Here is a 16,669-nt window from a genome sequence, read left to right as displayed (position 1 = left end):
TAGTGACGCAAAAAATAAGGGCTCATGTGGAAATGGTCTCTAGGTGGAAAAATGCAAGTTCTATGGCCTTTTAAACACAAGGAGGAAAAAAACTGAAACGCAAAAATGAAAATTGGCTCCATCCTTAAGGGGATAAAGAGTCACTGTCGTTTGTTTTTGTTTTTTTGCATAAATCTATAGTCAAGGCGATTTTTAAGAAACTTTGTAATTGGGTTTATTAGCCAAATATGCCATTATCTGCATTTAAAAAGCCTTTTCCCAGGTCCTCCCTTTCTTCTCTTTTCCATCCACTGCAAAAAATCAGGAAATTGTGACTTGTTGCATCAGACGTACCCAGTCTGGTCTATAGAGAGGGGAGGAGGGAGGAGGGAGTTAGCCGACAGCAGAAAGCAGATAAGAGGATTACAGGCACAGAGCTGGGTGACAGCTGTAATCAGAGGTCAGAGAGGTCAGTGCTGACTGTCAGAGGAGATAAAGGGTGAGGTATTTGTAGATTAACTCTTTGTTGTCCTGTTTTGGTCTTTTATTTAGCGCTCTCCATAGGAGAACAATGAAGACAGGGGGGAGAGCTTCAAACTGCTTTTTCATGATAAAAATGCATTTTTCGGCTAATAAACCCCATTACAAAGTTTCTTAACCCCTTCAAGACCAAGCCTATTTGCACCTAAAAGACCAGGCTCATTTTTCAAAATCTGACCTGTCTCACTTTATGCTCTTATAGCTCAGTGATGCTTTAACGTATGCTAGCGATTCTGAGATTGTTTTTTCGTCACATATGGCACTTTATATTAGTGGCAAAATTTGGTCACTACTTTGTGTGTTTTTTGTGAAAAACATCAAAATATCATGAAAAATTGAAAAAATTAGCATTTTATGAACTTTGAAATTCTCTGCTTCTAAAAAAGAAAGTCGTATCACATAAATTAGTTACTAAGTCACATTACCAATATGTCCTCTTTATTCTGGCTTCATTTCATAAACATATTTTACTTTTTTAGGGTGTTACGGGGCTTAGAAATTTATCAGCAAATTACCACATTTTCGTAAAAGTTTCCAAAACTGATTTTTTTAGGGACCAGTTCTTTTCTTAAGTTGATTTAGGAGGCTTGTATACTGGAAACCCCCATAAGTGACCCCATTTTGGAAACTAGACACCTTAAAGAATTAATCTAGGGGTATAATGAGCATTTTAACCCTACAGGGGCTGGAGGAAAGTATTCACCATTAGGCCGTAAAAAAATGAAAAATTACAATTTTCCAATAATATATACGTTTAGATTAAAGTTTCTCATTTTCAAAAGGAACATGAGAGAAATTGCACCCCAAAATTTGTAACGCAGGTTCTCTTGAGTACTACGGTACCCCATATGTGGGCGTAAACCACTGTATGGGCACACAGCGGGGCTCAGAAGGAAGGGAGCGCCATCTAGCTTTTCCATTGCAGATTTTGCTGAAGAAGTTTCCTAGCGCCAGGTGCATTTGCAGTGCCCCTGTAGTGTCAGCAGAGAGAAAAAACCCCATAAGTCACCCCATTTTGGAAAGTACACCCCTCAAAGAATTCATCTTGGGGTAGGATGAGCATTTTGACCCCACAGGTGTTAGAGGAAAGTATTCAAAATTAGACAGTAAAAATGAAAAACTCGAATTTTTCCAATAATATGTTCCTTTAGTTTGAATTTTCTCCATTTCACGAGGAACAGGAGAGAAAATTCACCCCAAAATCTGTAACGCAGGTTCTCCTGAGTAAAAAGGTACCTCATATGTGGGCATAAACCACTGTATGGGCACACAGCAGGGCTCAGAACGGAAGGAGTGCCAATTAGCTTTTTCAATGCAGATTTTGCTGAAGAAGTTTCTGAGCGCCAGGTGCGTTTGCAGTGCCCCTCTAGTGCCAGCGGAGTAAAATCTCGCCCATAGTCACCCCATTTTGGAAAGTACACCCCTCAAATAATTCATTTTGGGGTGTGGTGAGCATTTTGACCCCACAGGTATTAGAGGAAAGTATTCAAAAGTAGACAGTAAAAATGAAAAACTCGAATTTATCCAATAATATGTTCCTTTAGTTTAAAATTTCTCAATTTCACGAGGAACAAGAGAAAAAAAAGTACCCCAAAATTTGTAACACAGGTTCTCTTGAGTAAAAAGGTACCTCATATGTCAGTATAAACCACTGTATGGGCACACAGCCGGGCTTAGAAGGGAAGGAGCGCCAATTAGCTTTTTCAATGCAGATTTTGCTGCAGAAGTTTCTGAGTGCCAGGTGCGTTTGCAGAGCCCCTGTAGTGCCAGCGGAGTAAAATCTCGCCATAAGTCACCCCATTTTGGAAAGTGCACCCCTCAAAGAATTCATTTTGGGGTGTGGTGAGCATTTTGACCCCACCGGTATAAGAGGAAAGTATTCAAAAGTAGACAGTAAAAATGAAAAACTCGAATTTTTCCAATAATTTGTTCCTTTAGTTTGAAATTTCTCAATTTCACAAGGAACAGGAGAGAAAATTCACCCCAAAATCTGTAACGCAGGTTCTCCTGAGTAAAAAGGTACCTCATATGTGGGCATAAACCACTGTATGGGCACACAGCAGGGCTCAGAACGGAAGGAGTGCCAATTAGCTTTTTCAATGCAGATTTTGCTGAAGAAGTTTCTGAGCGCCAGGTGCGTTTGCAGTGCCCCTCTAGTGCCAGCGGAGTAAAATCTCGCCCATAGTCACCCCATTTTGGAAAGTACACCCCTCAAATAATTCATTTTGGGGTGTGGTGAGCATTTTGACCCCACAGGTATTAGAGGAAAGTATTCAAAAGTAGACAGTAAAAATGAAAAACTCGAATTTATCCAATAATATGTTCCTTTAGTTTAAAATTTCTCAATTTCACGAGGAACAAGAGAAAAAAAAGTACCCCAAAATTTGTAACACAGGTTCTCTTGAGTAAAAAGGTACCTCATATGTCAGTATAAACCACTGTATGGGCACACAGCCGGGCTTAGAAGGGAAGGAGCGCCAATTAGCTTTTTCAATGCAGATTTTGCTGCAGAAGTTTCTGAGTGCCAGGTGCGTTTGCAGAGCCCCTGTAGTGCCAGCGGAGTAAAATCTCGCCATAAGTCACCCCATTTTGGAAAGTGCACCCCTCAAAGAATTCATTTTGGGGTGTGGTGAGCATTTTGACCCCACCGGTATAAGAGGAAAGTATTCAAAAGTAGACAGTAAAAATGAAAAACTCGAATTTTTCCAATAATTTGTTCCTTTAGTTTGAAATTTCTCAATTTCACAAGGAACAGGAGAGAAAATTCACCCCAAAATCTGTAACGCAGGTTCTCCTGAGTAGAACGGTACCGCATATGTGGGTATAAACCACTGTATGGGCACACAGCCGGGCTCAGAAGGGAAGGAGCGCCAATTAGCATTTTCCGTGCAGATTTTTCTGAAGAAGTTTCTGAGCGCCAGGTGCATTTGCAGAGCCCCTGTAATGTCTACAGAATAGACCCCCCCCAAAAGTCACCCTATTTTGGAAAGTACACCCCTCAAAGAATTCATCTTGGGGTAGGATGAGCATTTTGGCCCCACAGGTATTAGAGGAAAGTATTCAAAATTGGCCAGTAAAAATGAAAAACTTTAATTTTTCCAATAATATGTTGGTTTAGTTTGAAATTTCTAAATTTCACAAGGAACATGAGAGAAAACATACCCCAAAATCTGTAACGCAGGTTCTCCCGAGTACAACGGTACCCCATATGTGGGCATAAACCACTGTATGGGCACACAGCAGGGCTCAGAAGGGAAGGAGTGCCAATTTGCTGGAGCAAAGCAGTAGCTAGTAATAGTTATTAGAATAGCGCAGTTAAAATAAAATAAAAAAAATTTGATTACAGGTAATGTGGGGTGGTTTCGGGTAATTTGGAGGTGGTTACGGGCAGTCTGGGGTGGTTACGGGCAGTCTGGGGTGGTTACGGGCAGTCTGGGGTGGTTACGGGCAGTCTGGGGTGGTTACGGGCAATCTGGGGTGGTTACGGGTAATCTGGGGTGGTTACGGGTAATCTGGGGTGGATACCGTCAACATGGGGAGGTCACAGGCAATCTGGGGTGGTTACAGGCAATCTGGGGTGGTTACAGGCAATCTGGGGTGGTTACAGGCAACCTGGAGTGGTTACAGGCAACCTGGGGTGAATACGGACAACCTGCTGTGTTTACGGACAATCTAGGGTGGTTACAGGCAACCTGCTGTGGTTACGGGCAACGTGGGGTGGTTACAGACAATCTGGGGTGGTTACAGGCAACCTGCTGTGGTTACGGATAAATTGAAGTGCTAATAGGTAATCTGAGGTGGGTACCTGTAATCTGGCGTGGTTGCGGGCAATCTGGAGGGGGTCACTGGCAATTTGGGGTGGTCAGAGGCGACGTGCGGTGGTCAGAGGCGACGTGCGGTGGTCAGTGGCGACGTGCGGTGGTCAGAGGCGACGTGCGGTGGTCAGAGGCGACGTGCGGTGGTCAGAGGCGACGTGCGGTGGTCAGAGGCGACGTGCGGTGGTCAGAGGCGACGTGCGGTGGTCAGAGGCGACGTGCGGTGGTCAGAGGCGACCTGCGGTGGTTGCGTGCAATCTGGAGGGGTTACAGACAATCTAGAATTGTTACGGATAGACTGAAGTGCTTATAGGTAATCTGGGGTGGGTACATGTAATTTGGGGTGGTTACAGGCAATCTGGGGTGATTACGGACAATCTGGAGGGGGTCACTGGCAACGTGCGGTGGTTACGGTCAACGTGCGGTGGTTGCGGTCAACGTGCGGTGGTTACGGGTAATCTGGGGGGTTACGTGCAATCTGACGTGATTACGGACAACCTGGGGTGGTTACGGGCTAGCTGCGGTAGTTACGGGTAATCTGGGGGGGTTAGGGGTAATTTGGGAGTAAACTGCAATTATTACTATAATAGAAAGTGTGTTTTATTTTTTTGTATGTTTGTCACTTTTTGTACTTTTCACATTCTTTTTCACTGTATTACTATGATTACTGTGATATTTTATATCACAGTAATCATAGTTTAGTGACAGAGACCAAATTGGTCTCTGTCACTTTAAATTTTCAGAGCTGGCTGGTTGTGGAGCGCATGCGCACTTCATAACCAGCCAGGACACCGAGGAGGAAGGAGCTCCAGGATCAGGTGAGTATATGGGGTAGGGGAGGGTGACTCGGGGACGGGGGTGACTGGGGGGTCCCCGATGACTGCCCCATGCTCTCCGCTACCTCCGGTGGCGGAGAGCATGGGGTTTTCATTCATTTTTACAAAGAGATCACTGTGAACAGACATTAGTCTGTTCACAGTGATCGCGGCAGCCATCTTGGATCTGATGGCCGCCGCGGGGAGGGGGGGGTTAGATATCGGGGCACTAGGGGGGGTGGTCTGGGGTCTGATTTTAACTATTTCATCTCCCCCCACCGTGGATTCACGGTGGGGGGAGATGAAATATAGCGGCGGCACCGGCCCATTAGTGACCGCCGTTTCGGCGGTCACTAAGGGGTTAATGGGGGTCAGCTGCGGGATCGCAGCTGATTCTCATTATCTCCGGTGCCTCACTCAGATGATAATCGCTCCGTGTAAAAGGACCATAAGATTGCAGTTACATCAATCTTTTTAATGACCTCTAATTTAATTTAAAGGGGTAGTGCGGCGGTAAAAAATTATTCACAGAATAACACACATTACAAAGTTATACAACTTTGTAATGTATGTTATGTCTGTGAATGGCCCCCTTCCCTGTGTCCCACCACCCCCACCCGTGTACCCGAAAGTGTAGTGCATTTTACATACCTGATCCGTGCCGACACGCGTCCGCCATCTTGTGCCAAACGTCATCTTGAGCCGGCCGGCCTGAACACCTCCGATCTTCCCGAGTGCCGGCCGCGTCATCAGCTGCTCAGCTGCGATTGGCTGAGCATAACTGTGCTCGGCCAATCGCGGCTCAGCAGCTAATGACCTCTTGTGGAAATAAATTTTTTTTTTTTTTTCATTTTACAACTGGGGAGTCTGATGCTAAATAAAGACATTAAACTGACTCTGTACCCACAAACTGACTGCCTCAAACCACTTGTACCTTTGGATAGCTGCTTTTAATCCAAGATCTGTCCTGGGGTCCGTTTGGCAGGTGATGCAGTTATTGTCCTACAAAACAACTTTTAAACTAGCAGTCCTGTGCTCTACGGGAGTGGCCTGGATTGTGTATGCATTAGGCTGGCACAACCTTTCTGTCCCTACTCCTCGCCCTCCTTATCATTCGGAATGCCCCAGGATTGCCTCTTATTTGTCAGCTGTGTCAGCCCGGCACATGGGCTGAATCGTTAAGACACCTGTGCAAATGTTCGGCATGGAGAAAATGTTCCAGTGGCATTCCTAATGATGAGCAGGGTTGGGAGGAGGGACAGAGGGATGGTGCAAGTTAGGGCACAGATACTCCTGTAGGGCATGGGGCTGCCAGTTTAAAAGTTGTTTTTTAGCACAATAACTGCATCACCTGCCAAACGGACCCCAGGATGCATCTTGGATTAAAAGCAGCTATCTGAAGGTACAAGTGGTTTGGGGGGGTCAGATTGTGGGTACAGAGTCGCTTTAAGTAAAATAAAGCGTTCCAAATAAAGCTTTCCAAACAAGACAGTTGAACCATCAAACTAAGTAATAACATCTTTCCCAGAAATGGAAAGTGTGTGTGCATGTAACCTTAAGTAAGAATTATTTCATTGAAATAAATGCAATAATCCTTGCTGAAGATATTTATTCTTATATAAACAGTTGATCTTTTGTACTAGGCTTTTACAACATATGGCCACTATAATAATTTTCATATTGCAACAAGATTTTACAGCCTTATTGCGATTGCCGACTAGCCCAACTTCCGCGCTATGCTTCCTGCAGATTCCCCACTTGTTTATGTGCTCCTCTTCCATGTGAAGCATTAAAGACTGGCACCTAGTGTGCAGAGGGTTTACTAGAGAACCCGATGCTAAACACAAAAGAGGGAAACAAGAGACCTAGCAGGGTAACTGTGCTGCTGCTCATCTTCACTACAGTATTTTATAGCTAATTAATGAATTTCATATACTGTAGGTGTGTGCCACTGCATTTCATTTACTTTGGGGCAGAAGGGGCTTGACAATGCCAAGTTTAGCCATTTTGATTTTGGCCTCTACCTACTGCAGGCCTGCCTTATCCAATAAGGATTTAAAGGGAACTGGTCATATCCATCCATGGTGGAGCATGAACCTGCTTCAGTACCCTTCAGCTGCTGAGCACAGCTCTTTAGCGCTGTGACCAACAGTCTCCAGCAGGGTGGCAGTTTCAAAATATCACCCCTGTATTGCTGAACCCGGTAACTGGGCATTGGGCGGAGCCTTTGCATTATGTTCTAGCAGGCATTGGGGCAGGGTTTTTTTTTTTGTTTTTTTAGAATGTATGGATTCTTATGAATAAGTATTTGACATACAAGGTGGAAGGAAATAAGTAATTTTATAGTGGAGTCAAAACAGATATCTATAACTGGTTACTCTTCTTTTAGGGAACAGATACTGCGTGTAAAAGAAGATGAAAATGTTCCTTTCCTCCTTGTTGGAAACAAATCAGATCTGGAAGATAAGAGACAGGTTTCTGTTGAAGAGGCAAAGAGCAGAGCTGATCAGTGGAATGTTAACTATGTTGAGACCTCTGCAAAAACACGGGCCAATGTTGACAAGGTATAACGTTTTTTTGTATCATCTTTACAGAGTAGAGCCAGATCCATTAGAACTTGTTCCCTATCCACAGGATACAGTATAAGTTCATGATTATGCAGCGTCCAACTACCATGACCCCCATGTTCTCAAGAACAGGGTTTCAGCTCTACTGTCAGAGTGCACACTGCCACTCCATTTATTGCCTGTGGGAGATGCTGGAGATTGCTCAGTACTGTGCGCATACAAAAAAAATGTATGTTTTTAAAGTGTCACAATGAAAATACCTTTTGACGTGTTGCAGAGACATAGACAAATAAACAAAAGATGCAAGTGCTTACTGAACATACTCCCCCCAGAGTACACACAATAAAAACCTTCCCTGTAGAGTAAAAAAAAAAATAAGCAAACTTCTTGATCAAACAGAGTGCACAACAGAATGTCACCACGTTAAAGAGTCACTGTCGTATTTTTTTTTTTTTTGCAGAAATCAATAGTCCAGGCGATTTTAAGAAACTTTGTAATTGGGTTTATTAGCCAAATCTGCCATTATCTGCATGTAAAAAGCCTTTTCCCAGGTCCCCCCCTCCTTCCTCTTTTTCATCCACTCTGAAAAATCTGAAAATTGTGACTTGTTGCAGGAGACGTACCCTGTCTGCTCTAGGGAGAGGGGAGGGGGGAGGAGGAAGGAGGGAGTTAGCCGGCAGCAGAAAGCAGATAACAGAGGATTACAGGCACGGAGCTGGGTGACAGCTGTAATCTGAGCTCAGACAGGTCACTGGTGACTGTCCCAAGAGATATCCCGTGAGGGATTTGTAGATTAACTCTTTGTTGTCCTGTTTTGGTCTTTTCTTTAGCTCTCTCCATAGGAGAACAATGAAGACAGGGGGGAGAGCTTCAAACTGATTTTTCATGATAAAAATGCATTTTTCGGATAATAAACCAAATTACAAAGTTTCTTAAAATCGCCTGGACTATTGATTTCTGCAAAAAAAAAATTCACGACAGTGACACTTTAAGGTGTCCTCAGAGACACGGTCCTACTTTAGCATTCTCACACTAGCAATGGCCTCTCCTTGGCTAACAATTAGCCTGCAATGGGCAGATAGGAGACAACGTGGTGACATGGTTTGTTCAAGTAGTTTGCCAAGATCCTCATTCTTCATCTAAAGAGCAGGTTTTTATTGTGTAACAGTTGGGGAAAATATGTACGGTAAGCATTTGCACCTGTAGGTGGTTGTTGCACTTTCTGTTTTTGTTTTGTTTTTTTGAATGTACTTAAGCCACATGCAGCGTGCAACCTGCAGTGTGAACCAAGGCATAGGAGGTGCTGCCAATTTTTGCTTTTTTCAGTTGTATGTGGGGGGTGTGGCTACCTTCTGTTGGCTTGCACTCCACCCATGTCTCGTGGGTGGTATCAATAGAGATTTGACTCCTATCTTCCATTGTAGGCTTATTGTTAGCCCAGGGGAGGTCATTGCTAGAGTGGTGATATGGTATATTCTGTTTGATCAAGTAGTTTGCTATGATCCTCATTTTTTTATATCTATAGAGCAGGTTTTTATTGTGTGTACGGCTGGGGGAAGTATGTACGGTAAGCACTTGCACCTGTGGATTGCTGTTGCACCTTCTGTTTTTTTTGTCTGTACTTAAGCCACATGTAGCGTGCAACCTACAGTGTGAACAGAGGCATAGAGGTGCTGCCAATTTTTCCTTTTTTATGTTGCAGAGAAATGTCTAATGTTTTGATTGGTTGAGGTCTGATTGTTTATAGTCCTAATTGTGAGAAATGCAAGGCTATGCACCAAACTCCCTGGCTTCCTGTGATCTCTTTCTTTTTACACAACACACAGTCTATTCAAAGTCTATGGAGCTCATCTTGTGCAGTGTGGTGGACATTGCATGATATGACCAAAAGTTAGTAATTCTGGTGTTTGGTATTGTTTTTCTGTTTTGTATGTTCTCGAGGATCAATAATTTGGTGATACCAAATGTATTTACTGTATTTATTCATTTTGTTTACAAAATGGAAACGGAGGTGTAATTTTGACTTTTATATAAAATAATAATAAAAAAAAAAAAATATATATATATACACACACACACACACACATAATATATCTAAAACTGTGTCAGCAGCTTGGAACACAAATTGCATCTGACAACTTCAGAGCTTCCCAGGTGATGGTCCCCATTATTAGGCCTGTGGGGGCTGCAGGGGGACTGAGTCTGGGTGAGACAAGTGTCATACAGTTAGTGATATCGAACATTAGGCTAAAGAAGGACAGCTAGGGAAGTTGTGTAATGTTTATTAAGTTGCCAAGACAGTCTAGGTTTAATTTTGTTTGCCTATATGTGTTTTGCCGTGAATGGATGAATAAAGCTATTTGCGTTCAGTTTAAAACATATAGCACTGTTTGGGACTGCAGTTGCGCCAACTATCTCAGACTCTGGAGATGGTGATCCCAGAAAGCAACCCCCAGTTTGCCACTATATGATTTATTTTTTAGCCAGTTTTAAAGTCCCATTATGGGACATTTATATACAGTTATTGGATTGCTTATACTAATCATGCATTGATCAGTGTAATCACTGCTTTGTTTGTACATTCTGCCTGAGGCAGACTGTACAAGCAGATTTACCATGGCCAAGGCATCCAGCTGCCATGTTATCAGAATAGCATCCTGTGATTGTGTTGCAGGGGTGCTGATCGGATCCCTAAACAGGTGCAACAAACTTTCAGTTCACCCTCTGCATGCTGCTACCATTATTGATAACTGCACGTAGATGGTTAAACTGCTGTCATGTGACTGAAGTCCCCTCCCTGTAGTTACAGGGAGGTGTCGGCTGTAAGATACAGCTGGCACCTGCTGCATATAGAGCAGGATCAGCCCCTGAAGCTTGCTCCATATGCAATAACCACTGAGGTACCATAAAAACGCAGCTATTAATAGGTTAAAGCGACTCTGTCTGTGGGTTGTGCCAGCCTAATGCATACACAATCTAAGCCCCAGCCGTTGGGCTTTAAAAGTTGTTTTTAGGACAATAACTGCATCACCTGCCGAATGGACCCCAGGACAGATCTTGGATTAAAAGCAGCTATCTGAAGGTACAATCGGTTCGGGGAGGGTGAGATTGTAGAAACAGAGTTGCTTTAATGCATTTTATTCAAAGTGACTAGTGTAAATTCTGTTGCAATGTTAAGTCACTTCTGGTCTAAAGTATTTGCTAAAAAAATGTATTTTTATTTGTATTGTTTGTAAAGTTATAGAATAAAATGTCATTCAAATTTTTGCAGGTGTTTTTTGATTTGATGAGAGAAATCCGTGCCCGAAAGATGGAAGATAGTAAAGAAAAAAATGGCAAGAAGAAAAGAAAAAGCTTAGCGAAGAGGATAAGGGAAAGATGCTGCATTTTATAATGAAGGCTGTATTTCTCTTTTTTTTTTTTTTTTTTTTTTTTCCTTTTTCTTTTCCCGGTGTTCATATAAATATAATTATTTTTTTTTTGGGGGGGGGGGGGGGGGGGATTGCCTTTTGTTTTTGGTCTTTTATTGAAAAAAAAAATTAAAAATGACCTGTTAGCATGCTCCACGCAACGCAGCTAACCGCAGCTGTGTTTATTGTAACAAAGACATTACAAGATACCCTAAGGGTGCATTTACACGTACCATGTTTTTAGCTGCATGTCTGTCTTTAATGTTGCATGTTTTGCTTTTTTTTGTGACACACACAAATAGCAGTAAAGCTAAAAACATGCTGCATATGTGGTTTTTGGCTTTTAGGCTTGATTCACACTGCATTTCTGCTGTCCATGTAACGTATACGTTTTATGGGGGGGAAAAACTGATGGTAAAAAACGAATGATCTGTAAACAGACAGAAAAAATGCAGTGTGAACCTAGCCATAGTCCTGTTTGTTTTTGTGGTTCAAGAAAAACAAAACACACAGCATTAAAATCATGCAGCTGAAAACATGTTACGTGTGAATGTACCCTTGGCATGATTTGGATGCAGCACTGGACAAACCTTTAACTTCAGTTATGGTTTATGCACACAGAGTAATTCTCGCCGACAACTCTGTGTGGAATCCACCGCTCTCTATCCACCCCCTGCCCCCCCCCCCCCCCTGTGCTCCCACTTGAAGTTCCGCTCGTCACATAGGCTCCATTATATGCTTGGGCAGATTTTGTCATTCGCCCAAAGAAATGACATGTCAATTCTTTGGGCAGACAGTGGAATCTGCCTGACTATAAAATGGAGTCTATGGAGCCGGCATTAAGGGAAACGGGAGCACACAGGGACGAGTCACAAATTCCGCACGGAGTTTTCCGTGAGAATTACTCTGTGTGCATATACCCTTACACAAAAAAAGGGAAAAAAGAAAAATTAATCTTATTGCAATATCTAGATACAGTTTGTTTCCCTGACATGATCAGTCAGATTTGTACAATCTTTCCGAATGTACACATTTGGGATAAGCAGCTATTGTATGTGAACACTTACCGTAACAACTGGGGTAAGGAGCTGTACTGGTTACTTTGTATGAATCATTTTCTTGCTTTCAGAAGGCTTTGCAGCAAACTTGGTTCATAACTGTGTGTTCAAGTTAAACACGACACATTGGCAAGTGTTCTGCTAGATGCTTCATAGGTAACTAGCTCTTATATATTCTGTAGATCTGATTATGCCTTAAAGTAGACCTGTCATGCAGTATGAACTGATATTCTTAAAGGGGTCGGCCACCTTTTTTTCTTGTTTTGGTTTTTTATACAATGGACAGTAATGAATATACAGGGTGATTATAGGGTGCACTTCTTGCACTTCAGCCCTGTTTGTTACGGTTATGCGCCCTGCTGTCCTGTCCCTTTGTGCAACTGGATGGCTCGTCCATTTATCCAAACCCGGCTACCTGTGGAGGAGGAAATGATGATAGCAGATGACAGGACACATCCTTCTCCACTGCACCTGCACTCCTTGCTTGAGTACAGTGTAATGCTATGGTGGAGGAAGAGTGTTGCATTATTGTCATGTACTCTACCGTGGGCAGCCATGTATGGACATTTAAGCCATCCAGCTGCACACAGGGAGGGAGCATATGGGGGGTGGAGTAACACAATTGTGAAGAACAGGGCCAAAGTGTATTGCCAACCCCTTAAAGATTAATAAATGGCTACATCTGAAAGGGGTAAATAAAATAAAAATGGGACCTTTGGCCTAAGTTATAGAATCAATGCAACTTAAAGTGGCCAGTTTTATCAAGTGGATATCTTTGGGGGCTACTGTGTTTAACAAGCATTTAGCTGGCATCTTAACAGTTATAAGGCCTTTAGTAAAAGTTACTATATGTGGTTTATTACCTGAGGCACCTTGCAAGATTGGCCATTATTATGGTCATCTGGCCACTTTAAGGGACACATCATACTTTTATGATTTGCCTTTCCTAGAGGAAATGAATTTGTTTTGAGTGTGTATTTCCTATGTAAGTGTGAGCACTTATGTGTGCTTATTTCAGATAAAATACAGGGTTTTAAATATATATGCGACATGGCTAAGTAATAGTGGCAAGGAAAAGTGGTTGAGGTGTGTCTTTGGTTTAATAGATTTCCATAACAACTCTAACCTAGCCAATAGAGTTAACAAAGATACATTTAGACTAGCCCGAATTATTGACATTTGAATCCTGCTGCCCCGAGAAGGTGGATGCAGCCAGAGGACTACCTTGAAAACATGGATACAGCCGACTTCTCAAGGCAGTAGGATTCAAATGTTAATCGCTCAGGTTTCTGCAAACCTGATCTTTCAGCAAGTTGGTCGACTATGGCTATAATTAAAAATAAATAAATAAAAACATTATATATATATATATATATATATATATATATATATCTCCCCATAGGAGTACTTGGGCACTAAAACATGCAGCACTTTGAATGTAATCCCTAGAGATCAATACAAAAATGGGAAATTTTTAGACCATCATAAGCCAGCAACAGGCAACAAATTAAGGCTTAGGTTCAAGCCAAAAGATTGACTTATATTTATCAAACTGCCTAAAAACCAAATGTTCTAGTTTTGTCCATATCAACCAAACATGGCTCATCATTCATAACTAGAGCTTGTTAAGATATGAATGCTGAACTGTGATTGGTTGCTATGGGCAAAAAGACACCATTTTGATTTCAAGCTGACTAATAAATCTGGGCCATTGAGTTCATGCATAAACACTACAACCTTGGTCTGCTTTAGTCCTTAAAGGGAACCAATCACCTGAAAAATCGATATGAAGGCAATAATATGTGCTAATACACCCTCTAACACACTTTTCATACATGTATCTATAGCATCTGCCTCTGACCCACACACTCCAAAATCATACTTTGATCCCCGCCGTATGCAAATTCCAGTAAGGTAGTCATGTGGGCGGTTCATCATTCCAAGTACTGTAGTCACATTTAGGCTGAGTAGTCACGGCCTCGGGGGCGGGGTTTGGCTGTAATCACGCCTCTATGGGTGTCATACACTGCCCCCGGACACTGCATCATCATAGGGGGCGGGCCTGGGACTGTGTAACTGAGATCCAAAGCACAGCGGCTCTCTATCCCCCTGCACTGTATATGTGCAAACTGTCCTCACAGACAGGCAGCTGCTGCCTTACACAACGTCCCGGAATGGATGATTCTACACCAGCAGAATCTTTCCGGGACGCTGTTATCCCACCTCCCCCTCCAGCAGTTACTGTTTGTGGCCCCCTCCTCTCTCTCCCCCGTGTGTCGCTCCGTCTCTTATGCTGTCAGAGAGGGAGATGGGTGATAAGGAGTGCGGCACCGACTGCAGGAGGAGGAAAGGAGAGGAGGGAGGGGGGCCGCTGCTGTCACACGGAGAACATGAGGAGAGAGAGGAGGAGTAGGGGGGATAAGAGCGTCCCTGAATGATTTTAACCCTTCTGGCTGCTGCTGGTGTAGAATCATCCAGGGGGAATCGTCAGGGGGATGTGCATGACGCCCATAGAGGCGTCATTACAGCCAAACCCGCCCCCCGAGGCCGTGACTACTCGGCCTAAATGTGACTACAGTACTTGGAATGATGAAACGCCCACATGACTACCTTACTGGAATTTGCATACAGCGAGGACAAGATCAAAGTATGATTTTAGGGTGTATGGGGCAGAGGCAGCTGCTATAGATACATGTATGGAAAGTGTGTTAGACGGTGTATTAGCACATATTATTGCCTTCATATCGATTTTTTTGGTGATTGGTTCCCTTTTAAGCATGCCTGTCACTTACAAAAACTTTTAGCATACCCTAGGGACTATCGATCAAGGTCAGACTGTTCAAGCGTTGACTGAAAAGTAGAACAGTTTTTACTGACTGGTGCGCTTTTAAGCAAACCTGTCACTTGATTTTAGGCCCCTGGAGCACCATTATATTATTCCAGTGGGAAATAACTTTATTGAGATGCAATAACATATAGCTTGTGCTACATTGAGTTCATTTCATTTACAGGGGAAACTATAAAGTTTTTTTCCTGATGCTGGAATAAAACAGTGGTGCTTTAAAGGTCACAAATTAACTTTGCTTACTTTGCTCCAGGTGACTTTGCATGCTTCATTTGCCTGACTGTACTGAGGGTCTTTCCTATTTGATGCATAAAGAAGCTAGGTCAAATAGGCAAAGTGCAGAGCTAATGTTATATTAAAGTTACTAACGCTTTACAGATTAATCTGCACTTTTTGGATTTTCTACTAGCGCGTAAAAAAATTTTTTTTCTTTAAAACTAACTTTTACAATTTCAGTGTTGGTTCTGCAATGCTCATACTTCTAAGGTTTTACTCCTTTTTAGTAAAAGCCTTGATACTTCCCCTGAGTCATTGCAGTCTTTTATTTACAGTCTTTTTATTGAAGACATGATGCGCTTAACAATTTTTTATTTTTTTTGTCCATGTCTCGTATCAGCATTGTAACCTTCATGACTACTACCCCACATTGTTCTCAAGCATGCTGGCCACTATTCATTTTTTTTTATAAGAATAATATTCTTTTGTGTTTGATTTGAACAGTTTAGGAGTGATATGTCCCTCATGGTATGTATTACATGCAGTGATGAAGATGCTGATGTTCTTTGTGTACTTTACTTCAGGAAATGAAGAAAGTATATAGCCTTTAGCTTGAAAAGAGAAAGTTTTGCTATTTTTTTCATTCTGTTAAGCCAAGAAACACTACATGCATTCAAACATAAATAGCCTTTCTATTCTCAGTTGTATATAGATGGTAATTTTGCTGTTCATCACATAGCATATCTAAGAAGCATTACATGGGATTTGGAGGTCACTGAGGACCTCTTCATTTACTTACTGTGATTCTTTTTTTTTTTTTTTTTAAATCTAAGGTTTCTGACCTGTAACACTTTAATGGGCTACACAGGTGAATAAGCGTGTTAGCTGTTTCTGTGAGATAAGCACTAAATCATAGGCAAGATACATTGTTGGGTCAGACTATCTTTGAGTCCTTTGCACCTCACCTGTGTAGCCACAGCCTTAAAGGGGTTATCCAGCGCTCCAAAAACATGGCCACTTTTTCCCCACTCTTGTCTCCAGTTTGGGTGGGGTTTTGAACTTAGTTCCATTGAAGTAAATGGTGATTAATTGCAAACCATACCTGAACTGGAGACAAGAGAGGGGGAAAAGTGTCCATGTTTTTGTAGCACTGGATAACCCCTTTGAATTGCAGTTCATACCTGCATACATTAGGTGGCAATCCTTTTGTTTGGTGGACCAGTATTCATGAGGATGCATCCTGTGAATTCAGCTGGAACAAGTGCCTCATGCATGTAATCCATGAAGTGTTTTAGCTATTTCTCTAAACCTCAGTGAATTCATAAGTTGTTTTCTCATGACTGTCTTTTTCAGCACACAAAATGACTGCCTTCCCCATGCGTAGGCAATGAGTTCAAATTGGATAGCTTTGCAGCTATTATGCT

General features: G+C 42.4%; 1 protein-coding gene across 5 annotated transcripts in view; it reads left to right on the top strand.

Annotated features, from left to right (window-relative positions):
• RALA (RAS like proto-oncogene A) overlaps positions 1 to 11,143 on the top strand; it is a 58,500-nt gene extending 47,357 nt beyond the window's left edge. For all 5 annotated transcript variants that reach the window (XM_069958409.1, XM_069958408.1, XM_069958411.1 and 2 more), the window contains exons 4-5: positions 7,539 to 7,713; positions 10,988 to 11,143. In XM_069958409.1, coding sequence (XP_069814510.1) covers positions 7,539 to 7,713; positions 10,988 to 11,110 — 298 coding nt within the window. In that variant the 3' untranslated portion in view covers positions 11,111 to 11,143. The remainder of the gene's footprint in view (positions 1 to 7,538; positions 7,714 to 10,987) is intronic.
• The last annotated feature ends 5,526 nt before the right edge of the window (positions 11,144 to 16,669 follow it).

Source organism: Dendropsophus ebraccatus, chromosome 2 (genome assembly GCF_027789765.1).
Source record: "Dendropsophus ebraccatus isolate aDenEbr1 chromosome 2, aDenEbr1.pat, whole genome shotgun sequence".
Lineage (NCBI taxonomy): Eukaryota > Metazoa > Chordata > Amphibia > Anura > Hylidae > Dendropsophus > Dendropsophus ebraccatus.
Note: the sequence above shows the minus strand (reverse complement) of the source record. Positions and strands in the feature narration are given on the sequence as shown.